The sequence below is a fragment of the Rhinopithecus roxellana genome, chromosome 8, assembly GCF_007565055.1.
Source record: "Rhinopithecus roxellana isolate Shanxi Qingling chromosome 8, ASM756505v1, whole genome shotgun sequence".
NCBI classification, from domain to species: Eukaryota; Metazoa; Chordata; class Mammalia; order Primates; family Cercopithecidae; genus Rhinopithecus; species Rhinopithecus roxellana.
In genome coordinates, this window is record NC_044556.1 from 131,767,870 (window position 1) to 131,784,563 (window position 16,694).

The following is a 16,694-nucleotide window of genomic DNA, read 5'->3' on the forward strand; positions in this document are numbered from 1 at the left end:
AATCCCACAACTAGTAGCAGAGACCCCACAAAAGATGGAAAGGCAGTGGATGTGGTAGCAGAACCCAAAACAGACCTCAATGGGACTCTTTAGCTCTGCATGGAAAGCACTAGAAGGGGAGAACTGGGTAAAAAGGGAGCCTGTTGGGCCCAGGCAAGAGCAAGGATGGGGGAATTGGGAAAGAGGAACAAGGATGTAATAGGATCTGCAGACCTGCTCCTGCTAACCAAAATGTCTCTTGGGCTCAGGAGTGCCACAGGTGAGGCCTGGCAGGAGATTATGCTGTCATGCCTCGGGGAGAAGGGCTGTGAGCCTGACACCACCGCACCCTCAGGGCAGAACGAGAACGAGCGCTGCGGCACCGATCTGGCCTACGTGTACTTTGTCTCCTTCATCTTCTTCTGCTCCTTCTTGGTGAGCAACATTGTGCTCTTGCCTTGCGATGTGGCCCATCCCATCCTACCCCCAACCCTCTGATACACAGACAGGAGATGTTTACTTCAGTGTATGTTTGTACTTCCCTCCCCTGCTATCCCCCTCTCTCCACACCCCCACCATGCACACACTCACACCCAGGCCCAGGTTAAGAACTAGATCATCCTCTAGAGAACTCTTGGAGATTAGCGTGCCTATCAGACTCCTGGATGGGTGACTTTCAATGATTAAGAAAAGTCTTTGTTGCTTCTAGGGAAATATTTTTGTGAAAAGGGAAGGTGAGCATATTTCAGTGTACTGAGCTTCATATCGAATCTATGAACACTCAGAGTAAATCCTTTGTCATATCTCAGGTATTTTATCTTATAAATAGGTCTATGGATATCTTCTCTTTGGGAGATGTTTGAACTGCTTGAGAAAAGGTACCTGAAAATGCAAGGTTATAGCATTGATAAGAGTAGAATGATGATAATGGAATAAATGTGGTTCTTTCTTGACTTGTAATGTTATTACATTTGATAGTTGACCAGCTGATAGATGATAAAGAATATGATTGCTTGATTGCTTTGGGTGTTAGTAAATATTGAGTAGTATATGTGGAGCACACCCACCTATAAAGTGGTGAGAAACCCTAGGTGCCTCTTAAGTCTCTTTTGGAGAAAGCATGACTCAGCGCACCCACTTCCAGAAATTTCTACCCTGCATATCAGACAAGCAGTGATAAATAGAATAATAAAAGGGTCAGTTTAGTGTTTCTGGTCACTCTGAAATTCCTCAGCTCAACTTCACTGCTAATGCCACTGGCTGTACAAAAACCTAAAACTAAAACAGTGACACCACTGAAAAGTGGTCAATTTCATGACCATGCATCAAAAAGTGAATTGTCTTATGTCCAGGCATTGCTACCTTGCAAGTGATCCCAAGGGGACTGAAATTTCCCACATGTCCAGCTCTCCAGTGAGGGGGGTAGGCTACAGAAAGACCATTAAGTGTTGCCTGTAGGTCAGTGTGGCAGGGGGTGAGCTAACGGGAGATGTGGGCAGCCCACGCAGTAGTCTTGGCTTTGTTCCTCTGCTAGCCTTGGCCCTTTAATAGCCCTTTTATAGCATCTATAAAATGGGAGAAAAAAAGACTTACTAATAGTGTTTTATACACAATGAACTGATCCATGTGTTTTAATATACTTCCTTCTTATGTATGTGAAAGGTTTTTCAATAAAAAGAAAAGAATACACAACAGTATCTTATTTACAAATATAGAAGTATAATGTATAAAGAAAAAAAACCCCTGAAATTTAGAAGAATGCTATTGATGGGAGTTTTCCATTTATCACATCTTCAGTATATTTTTATTGAGTGGCCACTGTGAGGTTCAGTCTCAGCAAGGCCCATCCCTCAGTCACCAGTAGTCAAGGGGTGAAACTGGCTCTCAGCTTCCAGGAATCGGTGCTCACTGCTAGGGTGAAATGGAGCGGATAGAAGCACATGTGGACTTCTTTTATCTTACATGGTTTAAGTGTTTCATAATAAATATTTGAAAGAAACCAAAGATAAAACTGGAAATTAATTAGAGACCATAAAGGTACTTTTGGAATTTTGAGACAGAGGGAGCTGCATAATTCACATTACTGTTATTTTTAATGAGGCTATATTCGGTATGAGATGATCTGCTTTCAGATCTATATGAGACTGCCTTTGTGACCTTGGACAAGTCACACAGCTTCTCAACTCAAACCAGCCACTCTACAGAGATTTACCCCCACGATGTGCCCCAGGCCTTATGCTGGAAGCTAAGAATACAAATGTGAATCCAAAGCAATTCTGTCCTTGAGGGGTGATGGTAATTAAACCTGCCTCAAAAAGAGTTGGAGCAAGTGTAAAAACAAGTAATAGGTGTGACTGTACACGTTACACTCATAAAGACTGTACAAATGAAAAGCGGTAACAATGCTAATAGTTTTTGTTGACATTAATACTAGGTACCCTGAAAAGAGTACAAAAGAAATGTCTGGATACATGGAAACCCCTTTATAACCCAGGCAGCGGTTGAACAAATTCACTGTGGCTCCAACCTTAGAGGCAGAAAGACAGGCCTGTGTTGGGATTAGGTTCACCTGCATGAGACGGAAACTCCAGATAACAGCAGCTTAACCAGGAGGGATGCTGATTTCCCTTCCATATCAGTGAAGTCTGGAGGAAGGCAGGCAGTCTGGTTATGGTGGCTCCACAGGGGTGTTGGGGCCCCAGACCTACTCCTGCTTTCTGCTCCATCACCTCTGTGGTATGTCCCTCATCCTCAAGGAAGAGGAGACACCTAGACCTCCAGCCATCCATCTCTACTCTACTCTAGGCAGCAGGAGAAAGGAAGAGAAGAGTCGAGTCTGGCTGTTAGGTGTGACCAGCAGTCTGTGTATTGTAGAGAGACTCCAACCATGTCCTTCCTCCACACTGTCTCCTTATCCTGTACACCCTGTGTGCATATCTGGCACCTCTGTGCACCTGGCCTCCTTGACCTGGGGGTCCACAACAGACTCCAGTTCTGCTACCAGTTGTTATCTATCAGGCAGGACCCTTTCACACAAGAGACAGAAAGCCCAGCTAAATCCAGCTTCAGTTGAGTGGGATTTTACAGGCTCCTGTAAATGAGGGGTCCTGGAGCAGAGCCGGCTTGATATGGGGCTCAGATGATATCACCAGGTCCAGTTTCTTTCTGTTTACAGATCTTGCCTCTACCTTGCTCCATCCTTGTGAGTGCAAATATCAACATCCCAAGATGGCTGTAGTGGCAGCTCTAGACCTCACATTTTCACACATTTAAGAGCAACAGGAAGAACTATTTTGCCCTGAAGATTCAATACCATTTTATTGGTTTTGATGGGATCACCAACCACAGTGCCCAGGGAAATGGGATTTAATGACTAGTTGAGGCCTGGGTCACCGGAGAGTGTCCCATTGAATCTCACTAACTGGGAACAGCCAAGAACCTGGGCCAGAAATACAGTGAATGGGTGAGCAGGGCAGCCAGGAAACAAGGAAACTGCTGTTGACCATCAAGTCCTGTGGATTCCACCTTTGTTAACTCTCTGCTCTGGTCCTTGCTGTCGTCCTGCCCCTGGTAGATTCAGGAGTACTGCAACATCCTCCCTTGGTTTCCCACCCACCCTACATGCTGCTACCAAGAGTTCTTTCTGAATGCAAATGTCCCTTTATCTCTCTCCTCTCTAAACCCCTTTAGTAGATCCTGTTGCTTACAGAACAGTCTAGATCAGTGGTTGGCAAACTACAGCCCTTGGGACAAATCAGGTTTACCACCTGTTTTTGTGTGGCCAGTGAAATAATGGCTTCTACATTCTTAAATGGTTGAGGAAAGAAAACAAAAGATGAATGATGTTTCATGACATAGAATTACATGGAATTCAAATTTCAGTGTCCATAAGCAAAGCTTTACCAGAACACAGGCATGTTCATTTGTATACAGATGATCTATCTGGTGCTACAACAGAAAAACTGAATAGTTACAGCAGAGACCGCACAGCCTACAGAGCCTAACATATTTGCCATCTGACCAGTTCACTGATCCTGGTCTACACTCTTTAGCTCAGTGTATGAGATGCTTCTGTGATCCGGCACTTGGATCCAGCTGCTCTGCCCTCCTTGCAGATCCCTGGCTATTCCCTGTCCCTGCATACCTCTGTGCTGGCTCCTTTGCTAAAACACCCTCCTCCATGCCCATGTCTATCTGGTGAACGGTACTCAAGCATCAACTCTCTTATACATTTTTTCATCAGCCAGGAGAAGTTGCCTTCACACTCCTTTTTGTCCCCACCGGAACCTGCATATGCTTCTTTCATGGCTCGTAAAATTTGTCACATTTGTATGTTTCCATTACATCACAGTCTCTACTCAGTACCAAATAAGTCTTGAAGAGCATTCAAGTAACCACATCCAGTGAAGCCCTGCTGTGCTGTAAGCCCTGTGCTGGGCATGGGAATATACCTCTGGACAAGAACTTTGTTATCTCACATCTCTGGCACCTGAATCTCTGTTTGGAACATAGTAGGTGCACAGTAAAGGCTGGCTAAACAAATACGTGGAAGACTAGGGATATACAAACTGCTTAAGAGCCAAGAACAGGCTGGGCGCGGTGGCTCAAGCCTGTAATCCCAGCACTTTGGGAGGCCGAGACGGGCGGATCACGAGGTCAGGAGATTGAGATCATCCTGGCTAACACGGTGAAACCCCGTCTCTACTAAAAATACAAAAAATTAGCTGGGCGAGGTGGCAGGCGCCTGTAGTCCCAGCTACTCGGGAGGCTGAGGCAGGAGAATGGCGTGAACCCGGGAGGCGGAGGTTGCAGTGAGCTGAGATCCGGCCACTGCACTCCAGCCTGGGCGACAGAGCAAGACTTCGTCTCAAAAAAAAAAAAAAAAAAAAAAAAAAAGAGCCAAGAACAGCTTAAAGTCATCACAACAGTAGACCATGCCATCAGCTCTAAAACATCCTACCAGTTGTTCTTTGGGCTGCTTTTATGGAGCAAGAATGAAGGGGGAGGCTAGGGAGGAAAGGTTGGCATCTGGCCTTGACTTCCTCTAGCCCTCAAGAATGTTATGGCTGCTGGTGTTCCCTCTGCTGCCACAGTAACAAATAAATGGAACAGATAATAAAAGTGACTGTGGGGTACTCTACAAATATGAAGTGGCATAGAAATGTAAAGTAAGAATGCTCACACAATGAAAGTGTGGTACAAATAATGAAAACGTGTTGCATTCAGTAAGATCAGTGGTGCTTGAGCTAGGAACTTCAGCCCTACAAACTTTTGAATTCTTTTCTTTGCCCTGAAGCCTGTTTTCCTGCTTCCTGAGCTCTACTTTAGGTTTCCCCTAACCCCTGTTCTTCCCTTTGCCCTTCAGATGCTCAACCTGTTCGTGGCCGTCATCATGGACAACTTTGAGTACCTGACTCGGGACTCCTCCATCCTGGGGCCTCACCACTTGGACGAGTTTGTCCGCGTCTGGGCAGAATATGACCGAGCAGCATGGTGCGTAGGCCCCTCAGCCGTCCCAGCAGGGCCCAGAGCAAAGGTCTCTGGAGTTCCCAGGGAAGAGGTCGGAATTGGAGCCACCCAAATGCCTGCCTGTTGCAGAAGGAAAGGAGATTCCTCTTGATTGTGGCCCATGGAAGAGGCTCTGGTATCAAGCCAGTCACCAAAGACTTCTGAATCCTCCTTTCCCCTCTTTCCTTCTGTGACAGGGTTTTCCTTTTCTGGGCTGGTCTTATCACCCAGGTCTCACCTCAGATTATTTAGGTTCAATCCCAAGAGAAGTTTCCCATAATCTTTTTCTGCCAATGGTTTAGTGGACTCCTTTGAGTTACCAGGGGGTTTGACAAAGGTTTTTGGCCAGCTGGACATCTGTCCACCATGATCAGTGCCTATGAGCATTTTCTCTTTCTCATTCCTCTCAGCAGATACAGTTGGATATAACTCTGAAATTATTCTTTTTAAAAAACCAAACAAGTTGTTCTTCCAACTGTTCCCTTAAACATTAGTGGATTTTTATTAGATGGACTAAATTAAATGGTAGGAATTGGTGAAGATAACCTCTTTACTGTCTCTCTTGCTGTTGAGTAGTTCTGAAGTGATAGCATGCCTTCTAGGCTCTAGAGCAGGGATTGGCAAACTACATCCCATGGGCAAAATTCAGTCCATTGTCTGTTTTTGCAAATAAAGTTTTATTGGAAGACAGCTCAACCATTCGTTTATGTATTGTCTCTGGCTGCTTACATACTACAAGGAAGAGATGAGTGATTGTGACAGAGATGGTATGGTCCTCAAATTTGAAAGTATTTAGTATAGAAATATTAGGTTGGAACAAAAGTAATTGCAAGCCATTTTTGCATCAACCTATAGTTTACTGTCAAAAAATTTACTGCCAAAAGCATTTGCTAATCCCTGCTTTGGAGTATAAAGGCAGAAAATACTCCCTTTTTTCTTTTTTGGCCCTCATGGCTGAGGACAAGGTGAGAGTTCTGTGAGTGCTCACTCCAAAGGAACTGTCCTGTTTCAGGTCATTTTAGCTTTTGGGTCTTAACTCACCAATCGTCTATCCATTCTGGTCCCCCTCTGAAAAATACTACAAGAAATGTTATCCTTCACAGGCATGGACCAAGTTGCTTCCACCTGGAACCCCCTTCATGATCAGAGACTTTTCCCAAAAATCTATCCTCTGGTGAGGCTGCTGAACTTGGGTCACTGTTTTAGCGACTGGAAGGGTGAATCAGAATTCTTTCCTTCATTAATTATTAATGACTTAGCGTACAGAGTTATCTAAATCCATTCCTATTACAATGGCTGAGCAACAGCTTTTTCTTTCTGGTCTTACTTTCTAGTAAATAGATCTTAGAAAGCAATGGGCAGTGTGTTAGAGGAGAAGGCAGCCAGGCCTGCGTGTCTTCAGCTCCATGGCCTTGGACAAGTCACATAACCACTCTGGGCTTCTTTATCTGTAAAATGGCGATCGTGATACCTACATAACTTGCAAAGTGGTTGTGAGGATGATATTAAATCATGTGTATAACTGTTATTATAATCAACAATAACCACACGGGAATGCTACTTGGAATGTCTAGAAAATCGGCCTCTGTAAGCATGGATATCTATGGGATTGGGAGCCTAAGAAGGGACCTCTTCACTCACCCAAGAGGAGAAACCAACTGTGAGCAAAAAAGTCCATTGTTCATCTGGGCTCACTCAGGTATCCTTGGCTTCCAGAAACCCCAGCTTCTTGTGGTTTCACTTATCTTGGGATCCAAATGCCATGTGTATAAAGCATGCTTCTCCCTACTCTTTCCAGTTGCTGGGAAGAAATGATTCCATGAGGATGAAACATGAGACTCAGACATGTGGACTGGGAAAGAGCAGAAAGACAAAGAATTTCTTCTCTGTGCTTTGAAATTCACAGTGTCACTCATTCTAGTTAGAGTTTGGTTGGCTTTCTTTATAAGGTGGGTGAGGAAGACTAACAAAAGTAACGTGAGCCAATGTCTTCAAAAGGAGGACTGATACCAGTTGCAAAAAATGTCAGTCTATAGCCACTTCCAACCCACCTACTTCCCAATCTCACTAAGGCAAAATGAAAGGACAACTGGCTAAATTACCTCAAGAGTTGGGAGACTTGGCGGTACTGATGAGCTGCTATCCAGAAGAAGAGGAGGAATCAACCCTCAAATTTCAAAAAGCCTAGGAAGAGTAAAGCTGGGCTGAAGCGGTAGTCTCCATATGGCTGCCAGCAAGGACTGAATGCACAGAGGTGGAGATGGCTGTGTTTATAATTTCCAGCGGAAACCCTGGTCTGTACCAGGATGTATACAGACCTGCAAATTCCTGGGCGTTGCTTCTTTTTCTGGACCCTGACAGAGAAGATGCTGTAGCCACTGAAAATTAATCAATCATTAATTCTATCCCTTCCATAGGAAGCTAGTACTCTCTAGTGGGCTCCTGGGAAAAAGGTTGGTAAGATAGCTAGAATTCTGGCTGACTCCAGCCAAGCTGTTGTTGGCTGAGTGGCAGGAAGAGGGCTTGCGGGGGAGAGTGTTCATGGCTTCCTCCCTGGCTGCTCTCTGAACACAGACCTCAGCAGGCTCCTACCGAGTAGAGAAGACTTGCCCAAGCTGAACGCAGAAAAATCTGTCACAAAGAGAAGCAAAGCCCTTTGTGATTTCCCTCATGCCAGCTGTGCTCCTTGCTAATTAGCCTAATGGGAAATTTGTCTCTTCCAGACTGCAGAAAGCCGCTGACTTTCCACTGCCCCTGACAAGCGGGTCTGAGTAACTGACTGTAATCAGTGTCTGTGAAAAGCAAACAGTTCGCAGTCCACTTCAAGGCAGCCTGGCATCTGCTCTGGACAGCAGTCTGAGTCATTTGTGAATTAGCAGGCTTTGTTCCTAGAAGCCTAGCTAGAGCCAGGCTGTGTCTGCATCTGGCCAGGTATGGGCCAGATAGGTATCATGGGGTGCTCTTGGTCATTAGGCAGTTCCCTTTGGCATTGAATGGGCACTGATTTCCTTAGAAAATTGCAGCAGTACAGTTTGGCAAGGTAATGGTTCTCTGGTGCTTACTGTTTTCAGTCTCTCCTGGTCTGGCTTTGCCAGGCCCAAGGAAGGAAGCTGCTCTGACCTCTTTCAGCCATCCTCTTCATGGCTAAGCTGTCATTTATTTCCCACCCTTCTCTGAGTGTCCTATTAACCCACCTGTGCTTCCTTTACAGCGGCAGGATCCCGTATAAGGATATGTACAAATTAGTGCGGGTCATCTCGCCTCCTCTGGGCCTGGGAGAGAACTGCCCCTACAGGGTGGCTTGCAAGGTTTGCCTCCCAGTCCCCAGCCATGACCTGCCGTGGGATGCAACATCTAACCCCTCCTCTCTGTCCTCTGCTCCACCACCACTGTGCCACATGAGGGAACCTTCATGTTGCTTTCCTTTGAGTTTAAAGAGGTCCAAACCCTTCCAGAACCAGCAGCTGTTATATAAGCAGAAGGGCATACTTTGGGGAAAAGGCAGAAGAGTTAAGAACTTCATATGAAGACCAATGTGATCACTCTTCTTCACATGCACACACTCATGTATGTGTATGTACATGTATACACACCACACACACAGGTCCACCTTAGTCTGTATAATCAGAGGGACCTCTCCTTTCTCTATAGAATGCAGAAATGTTTTTAACCCAGCAAAAGAATTCTGGCTTATTTTCACTGGAGACAGAGAAGCCTTGTTTTAGCAAAATAGCGTCATCATCCCATATGTAATTTATCAAGTACGATCCCAGAGATCCCACCCTCCTAGCTCCTGGATGGTCTGGTCAGAATGACTATGAAAGCTATAGGACAGAAGGGGTGAGAAACAAAGAGGGCAAGAGGTGAGAGTAGGTAAAAGAGGCATGGATTTGGTGCTGTGTGGAAGAAGGTAGTAATAGCTCAGAGAGTCTGGGAAGATCACAGTGAATGAAGCACTCCTGAGCAGAGTCCATGCCTTTGGGTTCCTGCCATGGGTTGCTGTGAGGGATCTGAGGGGGCTGTCATAATTTCCAAGTCACTTCTTTGTCAGACCAAGGATATTGTTCGGGGGGAGTAGAACCTCCCTGCTCAACTCTGCCATACCCGGGGAACTCTCTATATCCCAATGGCTCTACTAAGCCCCTATGTAAGGCCAAGCCTGCTAGGTAAGGAACCCTCTCCTGGTGCAAGTGGAGGGAAGCATGGGCTCCCTGGGGCATAGCACTGCCCAGGCAGCTGGAAGATGACCTAGGCTCAGGAAGGATGCCAGCCTGGACAATGGGATACAGCTGGCCTGGGATGGTGACACAGTGATTCCATACTCAGGAGGCTGGACAGCTGCCTCTGCTGAGACTCTTTAAACTCCACCCTGGTGAAACCCGCAGCCGCATGTGGGAGAGCTGGGGAGGGTAGCATGGCATGCAAGATGCTCTTCCTCCTCCTGTTTTTGTTTCTTCTGTCCCCAGCATGCCATCGACCTGGCACATGCTGGGGAATAAAGAGCAGTCTTGTCCACAGAGCCAGGTGGAAGCAACGGGGCCAACTCTTTGACAGCAAGCACAGCCCACCACCTTCAGTGCAAGACGCCGCCTCCTGCTGCACACACACCACAGAGGGGGGATACACGACGTTCTGCCTGTGGGTTCAGTGGAGAATAGCCTGACTTTCAGGCCAGCACCCCAGCCGGGGTCAGAAACTCCAACCCATGGCTGGAGCACCGTCTATCCGGTTTATACCGCTCACACACAGCCCTGGGAATTGAAAATAAGCTGTGCTGTATTGGGGAGGGATGAAGGGAACAGGGAAGTCAGGGGAATGTTAATCGAGGAGAAAATGAGTCCCTGTGACTGTTCCCGTGGAGAGTCATAGGGACCGAAGGTTGCCACCAGTGTTCCTGGGTCTGTGTGGGGCATGATATAAACCGCACCAGGATGGAGTCATGTCTACGATTTGCCTTGATTAACAGGTTTCCTATTCTTTTCCCGTTTGTCCATTTTGTTTTTTCTTCTCCTGTTTTCTGTATTTTGTTCGTTTTTGCTCTCTGGGAATGCCTGTTCTCCTCTCCTACCTGTCTGCATCCTTCTCCCCACTTCCTTCTCCTTTCCCTGCCACCTCTCTGCCCCGCTAACCCTCCCCATCCCAACTCACCACCCTCCATGAGCAGTGGCCGCATCCATTACACTGAGATGTATGAAATGCTGACTCTCATGTCACCTCCGCTAGGCCTCGGCAAGAGATGTCCCTCCAAAGTGGCATATAAGGTAGACCACCCCTTCTTTGTTCTGGGCTAGAGACCAACAGGAAATGGGATCTAGTTGTGGGGAGGCCAGAACATGGGGAGGAAGCCAGGCTGGGGAGGTGGAGGAGGGAACTAAGGAGGAAAGGCACGATGAGACTGAAGAGTCAGGAAGGTTCCCAGGACGAAGTCATGAGATAATACAAGGAATGGTTTTTAATACTGTTCAACATGTTTTTTTATGTGATATTTTGTGTTTCTACAAGTGTGTGGCTTCTTGTGAGTGAGTTACCTGACAAGCAGTGTTAAGTGATGTGTTTCCTTTTAGAGGAGGCAGAGTGGTGGCCTATGGGATGGCATATATGGGCAAGAAGGAAGCCTACAGCAAAACAGCTATCAGTGCTCATATGCAAAGAAATATCTTCAATCAGATAAATTAAGGAAATCATGCAGAAATTCCTTTATACATGGAATTGTTAGGAGAAAATTACTTTAAACAAGAAATTTTTAGGAGAGAGGAAAACTCATAAGAAATGTTTTTACCCATGACAGTAAGAATGGCATAGGTTCCTTCTAGGTCTAAGAAGAAAAGAGGAACCTGTCTTCCATCCTGTGATAGACTAAGGAATGCAGCTCTATCCCACTAACCCAGCTACCCAATTCTCTTGGAAATACTCAAAATGAAGGGAAATCATGGGCACAAGTTGTATTCAGCATTAAATCTGACTTACTGGCATAACATAGTTATAGGGCCTGGCCCCGGAGTTATGGGTGGATTCCCCCATGGCTTGCTGCTTAGAGATTATTGTACACAGGGAGTCATTTGCCCTTGGGGTGCTCATAGCTTTCGGACATGAGTTGTTTTGCCACCCATTAGTAATAGTTACTGTCGGTTCCCCTTTGCTATTTAGACTGACCCAGAACTCTGGAGCTCTTTCATTTACCTAGGAACACATCATAGTAATGTTTCCACTCCTCTAGATGTTTAAAGAAGTGGGAGAGAGATGGAACTCAAATCCAAACAAGAAACTGGCTTTCCACTCTTAAGACACCATGTGGCATCAGCTTTAGGCAGGATGCTGCAATGGAACGTTAGAGACCCTTCTTTGGGAAGAGGTACTTCCCTCTCTGCCAGGCTGGTGGTTCTGCCAGAGGACATTCTCCTGCTGCTACCTCAAGTTGTATGGCCCCAGAGAGCATCTCACTGGAACGTGGCCATTAGGGACCCTCATTCCCCCCAGTACATGGCTCCTCGTGCACAGCTTAGGGGCTGGCATCCTTTTTGCTCACGATGGCCACATCCAAAAGTACCAGGTGGTAGAATGTGGCCTTGAATTTGTACTTCTGGGATGAATCTTGGTGGGAGAAGGGGAGCGGGGGTTGGAGGAAAAGTAAAAGAACTCCAAAAGCAAGATACTCTCTGGAAAGTGGATTTGGCCATTTCAGTGTGATCCCTTTCTTTGGGTGAGGGGAACAAGGCCTGCCCACTCTGCTCCTGCCTGGGCCACCCTTCTCTCATTCTGCCTTCTCCGCTCTCCCCATCCTCCTACCCCAGAGCCTGTTTGCACTCTCCCCCTTGTTCACCCTGCTCCACCTCATCCTTTAGACAAGTTGGACTTATGCATGTTCAATCATGTGCTGGCAAATTTCATCTATTAAAGACTCAAAAAGGGGGCACCAGGATGCATCTTTCAAGTTAGATAAGCAAAGCAAAATCTCATTTCTCACTGTATTTCCATGTGAGTTTCAGGGGGTATTCATGGGACAAGTGGAAATATGGAGCAGCCCTGAACAGGGAATGGAGCCACCTCCCAGAGCTGACTCCTTTCCTTGAGACACTTCTTTTAGAAATCACTTCCCATCCTTATCAAAGACATTCTTAGGACTACATCGGGGGAGCCCTACAGAATGATTAGGGAAGCTCCTTCCCTTTGGAATTTGGCATCATTCCCTCAGTGGAGAAAAAACAAACTCAAAAAAAAAAAAAAAAAAAAAGCAGCAAATAAGCCTTAAATGAAAAGCAGGGAGAGAAGGACTGGGGCAGGGGATGGGGATCCTTGCCCTTCTTTTTTGTCTGTGCATTTGACCTCTGCCCTTTTCTTCCTTTCTCACTAAGGTGTCTTTCCATTTTTTTTTTTTTTTTTTTTTGCCTGCTGTTTCTTTTTTCTCTTTCACACAGAGGTTGGTCCTGATGAACATGCCAGTAGCTGAGGACATGACGGTCCACTTCACCTCCACACTTATGGCTTTGATCCGGACAGCTCTGGACATTAAAATTGCCAAAGGTAAGCTTAGGAAGGGAGGTGGCAAGGAGGAATTCTGGAACAACTCATGCAGGTGGCACAGGATGGAGATATTTGAACTGTCATCTGTCCAGCTAAGGACACAACAATGCAGTCATCTGAACATCAAGTATCTGAATCAACTAATATTTACCATTTCCTTCTGGTACAATGAATGGTTTGATCATCACCAGGGCTTCTTTCAGCTTTAAAAGTAATGATCTTCAGTGTCTGGCTCACAATAGGTATTCTAGAAATATTTATTGACCAAAGGTTAATTTTGTCCTTTTTTTCCATATATGTTTATTTTTCTGAAGTCTTGAGAGGCTTCTGTGGCAGAAGGTGCTGTCATAGAGGCCACGGTAGTGTTTTATTCTTCTTGATTTCTAATCAATGGTTTAGGAGAGACCAGGTTTACTACTACTTCCAGGTGGACCTTTAGCCTTTCTGCTCTTGTGCAATCTAAATCCTTTTTAAAATCAGATCACTCAGACTATGGAGTTAGGGTTGCTGGAAGGATTGCTGTATGGATAAGAAGGCAGAGGAACGTACTTGCGGCTATTTTTATTTTCTCCTCTGATACACTGAGCACCCGGGAGGCTTTTAGAATGAATGAGGAAGTTGCTCTTAGTCTGAGGGTCTCGGATCTCTTGGCAGGATATCCCTGAGTCACTGAAAACAGGAGCCAAAATGTGTTCTGCTTCTTCAGCAGAAAGACCTGGTATTGCAAGATCCACTGTCACTAAGTGCCAAGATTTCTTCCTAAAATATGAGGTGCCCTGCTGATTTAGCTCCTACCTCCACCTTCTCCCTCAGTCCTGGTTATTTCCGGGTCTATTCTATTTATTAGTAATTTATCTTATTCTAGGTGGTGCAGACAGGCAGCAGCTAGACTCAGAGCTACAAAAGGAGACCCTAGCCATCTGGCCTCACCTATCCCAGAAGATGCTGGATCTGCTTGTGCCCATGCCCAAAGGTTTGGGTCTTCTCCTGGGTATCCTTGTCACTGTGGGCCCAGCAAATGAAGGCTATGTCTTTTGGGGGAACCCAGAGTGATCAAAGAGATAAGGGAAGTTTGCCCTTTTATCCTTAAGTCCCTTTTGTCCTTATTAATTGAAAACATGTTCTTTAAGATAGGTCACTGTGGTTGTGGATGAGACTTCCTGGGTGTATAGCTCCTTCCTTCCGCATAATACTCCTCAGCAAACCCTCATGGGAGAAAGGATGTTGTCACTTAGCTATAGAGATTTAGAATGGTAGGCGTGATGCTTACTCATGTACTGCTTATCCTCAGTATCATCACCATCACTAGGTGGGCATGCAGGCCCCCTGAGGACAGATCAGGGGACCTATGCACTCTGCATCCTCAGATCCTGGGACCATGGGGACCCTCAATATATGCTGGATGAATGGGTGACTGACAGCGCAGACCTGTTCCAGAGAGTGGGTAACAAAGCTTAGAGGTTCCTCACTCTATCCCATCATCTTCTCCCTCTTCACCATCATGCCACATTTGTGTTTTTAGCCTCTGACCTGACTGTGGGCAAAATCTATGCAGCAATGATGATCATGGACTACTATAAGCAGAGTAAGGTGAAGAAGCAGAGGCAGCAGCTGGAGGAACAGGTGAAGGTCAATGCCAGCATGCTAAGTGGGTGGGCCACGAGGAGTTGCAGGAGGGGATAGGCCTGTACATCCCTGGGGCATAGTGCCCTGCAAGGACTTAGAAGCAGCAGTAATGGGTGCAGGGCCCAAGAACTTTGTAGTGACGTGGAATTAGAAACCCAGTGGATCAAAGGTTAAAATGGTCAAACAAGGGATAAGATAAGTTATGTGCCTGTATTATCCATGTAAATTGTATTTTCCCCATAGCAATCTCCATAGTCATTGGAATTGTTTTCTTCTCCTTCCCTCTTTTTACCCAGAAAAATGCCCCCATGTTCCAACGCATGGAGCCCTCATCTCTGCCTCAGGAGATCATTGCTAATGCCAAAGCCCTGCCTTACCTCCAGCAGGACCCCGTTTCAGGCCTGTGAGTAGCACCAAAACATCCCTGGCATGGCTGCTTGCAATCTGTCACCCATGCTGTTGTGCAGACCCCAAAACTCACTGCTCAGAAGGGCCCAAGAATGAATACTCTGAGCTTGAGTGATCCTTTTTCTGAGGTTGAATATCTTAAAATGATTTTCAGCAGGAGTAAGAGAAAAGCAGACTAAGCATACTTAGCACTGTGGTCAGCGTCAGAGACGGCGATCACTGTGAATGAACAATAGAAGGGAGTTTCACTTGTCTTTTAATATACTTGGGTCTTAGTTGTAGTTCTGTTGCGACGAATAATCATCTCCTCTCTAATTCTTGGCTATCGCTTCCCTGTGGATCTAGTGTCCTGCTGGAAGATAGAGCCACCCTCACAGGTGCCATGCTGGCTGAGTGTAAGAGAACCACTAGTAACTGCTTTCCCTGAGGTTGACACTTCTAGCCGACACTATTTGCAGGATCTCACTTGATTCCCACTCTAGCAGCCTACTACACCCTGGAGGTATATATTAATATCACCACTTTACACATGAAGAAACTGGAGACTAACTGAGGTTAACTACGTTGCCTAAAGTCATGGCTAGTAGAATGTGGAACTGGAATTTAAGTTCCTTATTTCTGACCCCAGAGTGTTTTCCCTACACCATGTTTTCTTTAATAAACAAAAGGGACCTTACTTTTTCTATAATAGGAGTGAAAATAAAACACAAATGAAGGAATTTTCCCATCCTTCTGAGTGATAAGCCTTAGCCCCAGTTAATCTACTATAGCATATGTATCTCATAACATTGTATTTCTGTCATCAGCATTTAGTGTGCACCCAAAGAACACAAGTCTTTCTTTTCTACTCAATGTAAATGAGCTTTTGTGATTGGATTTAACAAAGTCCCAGTTCTTACAAAACCAGGAATCACCAAATCACATTTTTTTTTTTTTTTTTTTTTTTTTTTTTTTTTTTTTTTTTTTTGAGACGGAGTCTCGCTCTGTCGCCCAGGCTGGAGTGCAGTGGTGCAATCTCGGCTCACTGCAAGCTCCACCTCCCAGGTTCACTCCATTCTCCTGCCTCAGCCTCCCGAGTAGCTGGGACTACAGGCGCCCGCCACCACGCCCGACTAATTTTTTGTATTTTTAGTAGAGACGGGGTTTCACACTGTTCGCCAGGATGGTCTTGATCTCCTGACCTCATGAGCTGCCCGCCTCGGCCTCCCAGAGTGCTGGGACTACAGGCATGAGCCACTGCGCCTGGCCCAAATCGCATATCTTAATTACTAAGAGAGTGATACCCAGGACTTGGGAATGAGACCTCTGTCGGAGTCATTTGGAATTGCTCAGATCATTTCTTTCTTTCTGCCTGTGGTGCTGGAGATCTGTTTTTGAAAAGCACTGCTTTCAGATATCAAAGTCCAACACCTTTGGAAGAGAAGACAAGACGAAGAGTCATATTGGTTTATATATATATATATAATTTGATATATATACTATATATGTGTGTATATATATGTGTGTGTATATATATATAATTTGATGTGATGAAGTGCAGGGTGTGAATTCTCCTGTCCACAGAAAACAAGTCAGTGTTTATCTTCTGCTTGTGTAGGAGGGAGGGAGGGAAGGAAGTATGATCGGAACAGTGGGACCTCTCCACTGGAAGG

The 16,694-nt window shown here is 45.7% G+C and overlaps 1 protein-coding gene across 3 annotated transcripts in view; it reads left to right on the forward strand.

The window, feature by feature from the left end:
* The window catches only part of CACNA1E (calcium voltage-gated channel subunit alpha1 E), a 337,914-nt gene that overhangs the window by 301,891 nt on the left and 19,329 nt on the right, over nucleotides 1-16,694 (forward strand). For all 3 annotated transcript variants that reach the window (XM_010368902.2, XM_010368905.2, XM_010368907.2), the window contains 7 exons: nucleotides 249-414; nucleotides 5,345-5,472; nucleotides 10,652-10,748; nucleotides 12,903-13,008; nucleotides 13,874-13,981; nucleotides 14,531-14,631; nucleotides 14,931-15,037. In XM_010368902.2, coding sequence (XP_010367204.1) covers nucleotides 249-414; nucleotides 5,345-5,472; nucleotides 10,652-10,748; nucleotides 12,903-13,008; nucleotides 13,874-13,981; nucleotides 14,531-14,631; nucleotides 14,931-15,037 — 813 coding nt within the window. The remainder of the gene's footprint in view (nucleotides 1-248; nucleotides 415-5,344; nucleotides 5,473-10,651; nucleotides 10,749-12,902; nucleotides 13,009-13,873; nucleotides 13,982-14,530; nucleotides 14,632-14,930; nucleotides 15,038-16,694) is intronic.